Source organism: Cucurbita maxima, unplaced genomic scaffold (assembly GCF_002738345.1).
Source record: "Cucurbita maxima cultivar Rimu unplaced genomic scaffold, Cmax_1.0 Cma_Scf00005, whole genome shotgun sequence".
Taxonomy (NCBI): domain Eukaryota; kingdom Viridiplantae; phylum Streptophyta; class Magnoliopsida; order Cucurbitales; family Cucurbitaceae; genus Cucurbita; species Cucurbita maxima.
The window spans coordinates 129,217-137,137 of NW_019272021.1; the positions used below are offsets into that span (position 1 = coordinate 129,217).

The 7,921-nt window shown below is 33.4% G+C and overlaps 1 protein-coding gene across 1 annotated transcript in view; it reads left to right on the forward strand.

Moving 5' to 3' along the window:
- Positions 1 to 7,268, forward strand: part of LOC111479972 (syntaxin-132-like) — a 17,271-nt gene extending 10,003 nt beyond the window's left edge. Inside the window, exons 4-13 of the mRNA XM_023124906.1 lie at positions 1,407 to 1,455; positions 2,270 to 2,358; positions 2,520 to 2,593; positions 5,627 to 5,669; positions 5,753 to 5,813; positions 5,913 to 5,938; positions 6,033 to 6,110; positions 6,312 to 6,392; positions 6,596 to 6,661; positions 6,750 to 7,268. Coding sequence (XP_022980674.1) covers positions 1,407 to 1,455; positions 2,270 to 2,358; positions 2,520 to 2,593; positions 5,627 to 5,669; positions 5,753 to 5,813; positions 5,913 to 5,938; positions 6,033 to 6,110; positions 6,312 to 6,392; positions 6,596 to 6,661; positions 6,750 to 6,923 — 741 coding nt within the window. The 3' untranslated portion in view covers positions 6,924 to 7,268. The remainder of the gene's footprint in view (positions 1 to 1,406; positions 1,456 to 2,269; positions 2,359 to 2,519; positions 2,594 to 5,626; positions 5,670 to 5,752; positions 5,814 to 5,912; positions 5,939 to 6,032; positions 6,111 to 6,311; positions 6,393 to 6,595; positions 6,662 to 6,749) is intronic.
- The last annotated feature ends 653 nt before the right edge of the window (positions 7,269 to 7,921 follow it).

Genomic DNA, 7,921 nt, shown 5'->3' on the forward strand with positions numbered 1-7,921 from the left:
AGCCAAAAAAAAAAAAAAAAAAAAAAAGCAGAAAACATCATTGGATCTTCTCGATTAGACCTAGAAGGTAGATGACCATCATGATTTAAACTCATTCCTCCTTTTCATTGATTCATAATGTCCACTAGATCAACTTATGAGTGTTGACATTGGTTCCAAATCAATAATGTGATAAATAAATTCCCAAAATAAATAAAAAAAAAAAATCCAAGAAAGGTGCCATTAGTTATATCATTGTCTTCGTTTGCAAAAAACTGAAAGCTTTAAGTTAGGTTGAATTACAAATTTGGTTCATAGCCTTTCATGTTTGCGTTTTATGGGTTCTCAAACTTTAAAAAGTATCCAATAGGTTCTTAAACTAGACCGGTCCTTAAACTTTAAATGGAAAATAGGTTGCTAAACTTTCAAATTTATGTCTTATATGCCTCTAACATATTCATCCTTTTTTAAAACTAACCAATGTATTATTTATAAAATTAGATTTTGTGTCTAATAGATCATTGAACTTTCAATTTGTGTCCAAAAGATTTGTGAGTTCAATTGCTCATTAGGTCAAGGATCATTATATATTACATTTAAAGTTCAAGAACTTATTAGATACGAAATCAAAAGTTTTGGAACTTATTATATACTTATTAAAGTACATCAAATTATTAGACAAAAAATTGAAACTTGAGTGAAGTAATATATATATATATATATATATATATATATATATATATATTTCTTAAATCAAAGATCTGTTGATACAAACCTAAAAGTTTAGGGACTAAACTTGTAATTTAATTTTGCTTACTACTTGATATTGATATTGTACTAAAACCTACCATTTGATATAATTAAATTGTTCTATGCTCCCTAACTCTCTATGTCTCAACTCTCCCACTCGTCTATGTCACCTCACTTAGTTACAAATAGAGCTCCGCAAAGCTAAGTAACAATATCCTTCCTATCATTTTGGAAGATGCCACATCTTTGTGGATTCTTATGGGATGATCCTGATAGGAATGTTGTTATTGGGATATTAAGGGTATATTAGTAATTAGCTGGGGAGTTTGTTATGCTATTTGGTTATATATAGAGAGGGTGGAGGAGGAAGGCAGAGAATTTTTTAGATGTTTTAGGCTTGAATTGGTATACTTAAGAGAGGGGAGGTTCCAAGTACTACAAGTACTTGCGTTATCTTGTAGCTGTTATTTGGGGATATTATGATGCTACCCAATGGAATGTTGGAAGAGAGCCTTGATATGTAAGTTCTCTAGCACGATGTTAGTTTATTTCCAAGCTGCAAATGACCTTAACGTAAGAACAGATGTAAAAATGTAATTGATTGGTTACTAAGTATTCATCATAGCATTGTGAATGACTATCCTTTTCTGGTCTGTTGTCTCAAAATTTGGTTCCAGGATTCACACGAGGAGTCCAAAGCTGTGACTAAAGCTCCAGCAATGAAAGGTAATCTTTATAACCACTCATAGTTCATGTACGCTACTTTTTTCTTAAAATTGATGTTTCTTTCAAATAGCTAGCTTGCCACCGGACTGCCCCTTTTCTTAGAGAGAGAGTGGGTGTGGGGTGGGGGGGAGATTCAAAAGCACCTCCTCCAATTCATTGTTTTTGGCATATAAACATGATATGGAATGCAATATTACTAGATCAATACATCAATTATACCATTTTTCAGTGTAATGATGGCTTATAAACATGCATGGACGAGATATGTCTAATATTTGGCAGTTTTAAGAGGCTCTTTAAATTTATAATGGTTTAAACTTTGTAGGAAAGTGCTTTTGTTTGCTTTCTTACTCTGGTTTTTGAATACATCTATATGCATATGTACAATTCTTTGGCTGAAGAAAGGCTAATGGAAGTAGTGCTACTCAAGCTTTCAAGAAATATTATGTAAAACTTGTTTTTTTGAATTATGGTTGTGGATTGTGCATGATGAGATAAGGACCGTGCATATCAACTAATGAAATGCTCAAGAATTTCATTATATCTCCACAACTGTATGGGTGCATTTCATTCTATGAATTTTCTTTATTAATATGGGAGGTTAATATAATTTAGTTTCATTTTCGAAGTGTAATATTATCTGGTGCTTTTAGCTAAATAATTTTTTTTTTTTTTTACTTTTTAGATTAAAAAAAAAAAGTAATCTAATTTTAGTTTTTGCTTTAGTGGATGCATGGTCAGTTTATATGCATTATATATGTAGTTTCTAAAGATTCCGTATTCGTTTAGTTTACTAATGTGGCTTGTACTCCAGCAATCAAGCAGCGAATGGAAAAGGATGTTGATGAAGTTGGAAAAGTTGCACGTTTTGTGAAGAGCAAGGTCGAAGAACTTGACAAGGAGGTGAGTCATTTTGCTGCATCAACTTGATATTCCACGTTCCATAACCTATTGTCATAATTTCTGTATAGTAATTTCTAAATATGATCATGTTTCCCAAAGAAAGGATTGCTAAGGCACCCTTCCTCCCAACGTTTTTCATTTTTGGGGTATTGGTGTTACAGAATCTGGCAAATAGGCAGAAGCCTGGATGTGGTAAAGGATCAGGTGTAGATAGATCAAGAACAGCAACTACTCTGTACGTTACGTTCCAACTCTTCAGTTTCATCTATAGATTATTCTTCTTTTATGACTGTTCCCACGTTGATCGAATAATTTTATCATAGTTAAGATAAATTTACAAACCATTAATTTTATGGGGTTTGTTTTTCTATCACCGTATATGGGCCAACTTTTGTAAGTAAGATGAAACTAATAGGTGTGTTCAGCTGCTAAATATGAACACTTATGACCATTAGGTTTTTGGCTTTTGATTTTTGAAAATTAAGCTTATAAACACTACTGCAGGTAAGTTTCTTTGCTTTGTTATTTACTTTTTATATTTATTTACAAAATCCAAGCCTGTGGAAACTAAAAAGAGTAGTTTTTTGGAATTTGGAATTTGGCGATAGAATTCAAATATTTTCTTTAGTAAAATGAAAACCGTGGTAAAGAAATTGTAAGAACACTAAAACGATTTTCATAAACCAAAAAAACAAAAAACGAGGGACAAAATCAAATGGTTATCAACTAGCCTTAGTTTTCTATCTATTGTGTTTGTGTTTGAGAGGTATCAAAAGTCTTGAATACTAAGCAAAGTATTTGTGCTAGAGTATTAGACGAATCAAATGTGTGCGTTCAGAAAATGGACAAAACAATTTTCTTTAAGCTATTCCAATATGGTCTGGTTAGAGAGGAGGTTAGCAAAGTAATTGATAGGTTTCCAAAGTCCTTCTTTTCCCCTTTTTTTCTCCTTTCTTTTCCACAGATGAAGGACGGACTAATAATTTTGATTTGATAGAGGTGTGAGAAAAAAGTGTCTGGGAGAGACTGATGCCTCTCTTATTTGCTTCTTGGTTTGTATGAACTCCATTTGTGTTTTGCGCAATATTGTTTGGGAGGAGAGTAAAATTTCTTTTCTGGGGTTTGTTGTAGAAGGGACGTGGCCATATGTCAACCTACATTAAGCCATAAGCTCGTTTTTCCATAAATTATATTTCTTATTTCTCAAAGGACCCAATAATTGATAAATACAAGAGAAGCTTCAAGTAAGAAAACTAAATATAAAAGGATAGATTAAAGAATATATATATATCAGCTTAATGATGAAATACTGAATAAAACAAAATACATTGTACCAAATACAGATCTACAGCTCTACTTTTAAAGATTTTTTCAAGTCTTCCTTGAAGTCCTCTTCAATTCTCTTGAGTGTCTTGAACTCTAGTGTGTTGCCTTCCTACCAAATGATGACCACCGGTTATTAATGTGTATGATAGGAAGAGGGTTAATGTGGCGAGTCTAGTGTGTATGCTGGTTGGTTCAGAGTTTTAGGGTTCATGTAGGTAGGTAGTATGATGTAATCGTGGATCGGTGTGTTTATATGAACTTATATGAACTTTATGTATGAGTAGGAGAAGTAGCTTTTGGCTTTGGCCGAGTCTTGGAGAATAAGGAGTATGAGAGCTCTCGAATCTCCGTTTTACTCTCTGCTCTTTAATTAAATACATACCTCTATGTTGTCAATAATAATCGAACTCTAGTAATGGTACTCCAGCAAAGTTGGAATCAGTAAGCTAGTCCTTTGGAACCACTGATCTTCCCTTAAAACTTCACTGGTCATTGGCCAAGCGAAGTGCTGGTATCCTTCTTCCCTCTCATGCAAAGAATTCTTTATGTGTGGTTGAAGAAAATTTACCTCAATCTATTTACTTCGAATCATCTTTCCGTGTGAAATTTCACCTATGGGGTATCACTGCCATCTAACAGAGGTAATTCCTAGTTGCAGAGTGAAAACCCATGCATTCTTTCATCCTTCCTCGTGTGCTTGGTCATTACTCCCATCATTTTCACTTCTACTTTAGCCTCTGATGGCTTTTTCCCATTCAACAGTTTCTTTTGCGTTGTGGTACATTATGCCACCTCTTGTAATCTCAGAAGTTGACTTATTACCTCCAATTGTTGTAATGTATCATTTGCTTGACTTTGAAGTTATCCATAACTAGCGATTGGTTTCCCAAAATGTTCAAACTAAGCTCTTTATTAGAAAAGAGAAAACAAGAAACAAGAAAGAGAAACGTTATGAAATGAGGCCCCATCCCATCCTATGCTAATCTTGTCTTCATCCTCCCTACTAACACTAATAGCCTTGCCCCTTTTTCTTATTCACATGCCTCCGAATTGTCTTCTTTTGTACAAAAATTGCATTGAGGACCTATCAGAAGCTAGTGAAAACAGATCTCACAAAATGAGACAGTCAAGTTTGGATATACTGTATGCATTATAGCACCTTCATAATCTGTTCTATCATAGGCTTCCAAACGCCACGTATTAGGATTTCCCTAGAGGATACTTCGTTGGCCAATCTCCCTTTGTACAATCCCACAATGCTGCAACCTCCTTAGTAAGTTTTCCTCTAGTTTAATACTGTACCATTTCAAGTCTTGGATGGTTGGCCTTAATACTTCAGCCCAAAATCTTAATATTTCAAGTCTTGTAGTGAAATGGTTCACTACAGGTTGTCAATTTTAACTTGACCTACCAAGAAAATAAAGGAATATCATCTGCAAACTGCAGATGACTCAGAAGGATCTTCAGTAATCTATCTCATCACCCTGGCGAGAAGTGGTAGTGCAGGCTCAGTTCCAAGTCTTGGATGGTTGGCCTTAATACTTCAGCCCAAAATCTTAATTTTCAAGTCTTGTAGTGAAATGGTTCACTACAGGTTGTCAATTTTAACTTGGCCTACCAAGAAAATAAAGGAATATCATCTGCAAACTGCAGATGACTCAGAAGGATCTTCAATAATCTATCTCATCACCCTGGCGAGAAGTGGTAGTGCAGGCTCAGTTCAACTGTGGAATTGTAAATGTATTGAATAGTAAAATGGTGTCTTCTCGAATCTTGACGTAGTTTAGCTATAATTTCAAGTCAAAGTTCATTTTTTCTCCTTTTTTCTTTCAAATTTGTTATAATTCCTTCAGCTTCCTCAGTTTGTGAATTTCATAATGTCTTTATTATAAGTATACCTATGAACTGAATGTCTCACTCATTGATTGCATTTTTTGTTTAGTGCCTTAAAAAAGAAGTTGAAAGACAAGATGACTGAGTTCCAGGTAACTTTTGTTGTTCTCTTTGTTGGATTGGAGTCATTATTGCCTAAGATCATGGATTGAACAGATAGTAATATCGATTGTAGATTTTGCGGGAAAAAGTTCATCAAGAGTATCGGGAGGTTGTTGAGAGACGGGTTTTCACAGGTTTGATCCACTGTTGTAAAAATTTTGTTCCTTGAAGATTTTTTGTTTTTTAAAAATTTTTGAGTTATAGTTTACACTAACGGCTTTTATGATTTTCAGTCACGGGCGCTAGGGCTGACGAAGAGGTAGTACTTCCACTATTCTTAGAGTTCCAATGGGTCCCATTGGTTATGTTTTAACGTACCATGGTCGTGTTTCAATCATTTTATGAACATGCAGACCATCGAGAAATTAATCGAAACTGGGGATAGCGAACAAATTTTTCAGAAGGCAATCCAAGAACAAGGGCGAGGACAGGTATGTTGCTTCTCCCTTATCATCACCTCCCCACTTCCTCTCCCTGTCACGTTCTTTGCTTCGAAGTCTTAGCATTGAAAGCTTATGCTTCTGAGTCTTTATTGGTGTACATATCAGCATCATTAAAATCTTAGTACACATTTTGTACCTTGATTCATGGATGTTGATGTTTTTCCTTCCAATATATACGTTACTTTGTAGGTAATGGACACTCTAGCTGAAATTCAAGAGCGTCACAGCGCAGTTAGAGAACTGGAGAGGAAGTTACTCGAGCTACAGCAGGTACATAATAAATTTTACGCATGCTGTCCTGTCTCTACATTCCCTAAAAGTGGAACTATGCAAAGTCAAACATTAAGAAGAAAAGTTTTGTTCTGTCAGCCATATAATAGTAAATATAACTTTCCTCTCTCTTGGGTATCTGTGTCTCATAGAAAAGAAAGACTGCATAACATAACGTATACCGAGTGTGGTTAACTTGGCAGGTATTTCTGGACATGGCTGTTTTGGTAGATGCACAGGGGGATATGCTCGACAATATCGAATCACATGTAATATATTTTGATAGTTTTGATGTTGAAATAGCATGATTTTGGAGTTGTTGGTGTGTGAAGTGTAGGTAAATGTGGTGGTTTTCAGGTTACAAGTGCAGTAGATCATGTGCAACAAGGGAACACTGCACTTCAAAAGGCAAAGAAGCTTCAAAAGAATTCAAGGAAATGGATGTGCATTGCCATAATAATCCTTCTAATCATTGTTGTGGTGGTAGTAGTGGGAGTCCTAAAGCCATGGAATAGTGGTAAGGGTGCGTAAGTCGTCTCTCCATCATATCATCTCTCTGTTATATCATTTCTCGAAGGATTTGTTGTACCTCTACCTCTACCTCTACCTGGACCTGCAATTTGTGTTGTTGATCCATTTTTTGGAACAAAGCTTCTAGGTGTGTGTGTTATATTGTTTGCAAGAAGAAGCATATATAAATATATGTGAGTATATTCTTTATATCTTCACCAAAACGCCCATCTGCTTCAGCTTTCTCTGAATTATACACCTTTTCTTTTCATGTTCAGTTCATTCAATCAAGGACCCATTATGAGCTATATATGAAAGAACTGTAATTTCATGGTTATGCACTCTGTGATGCCAGTATTGGGATGATATCAGGACAGGCTTTTTCTTTTTTTTATTCCTCCACTTTTTTTTTTATTATTATTTTAGTACTTTAATTTTTAATTTTTTTAATATGATTTTTTTTTTAAGTATATATTAATTTAGTATTGTTTTTCTTTCTTTTATAATACTTTTAGCTTATTTTTTTGTTTTACAATCAGATGTATTTTACGTTAGAATGAGTGAAATAAATAATTAATATTTAATTTTTAAAAATATAGCATGTATAATTAATTTTTCAATTGGATTTCTGTACTAATTATACCGTTTTATTAAAATTATTTATTTGAGGATTATTATTAATATTGACTACTAAGTAATTTTATTTACAATATGAAAAATTAAATTATAAATTATTTTAATAATTTAGCTTAATAACATTCCTCCTCGTAATTTATTTATTTCAATTTGTTTATAGAATTATTATAATGAATGAAATCAATAATGATTTTTTTAGAAGTATATTTATTTATTTAATGAATTACTTTATTTATTTACTAAAATTTATTTTGATAACAGGTAATAAAATTATTGATAATACTTAATTTGTATACCAAATAAATGAGCTCTAAAAGATCATGACTTCTAGTTTTCTAAAAACCATGTGTACAACAATTTGTCATTTTCTTAATTTTTGTTTC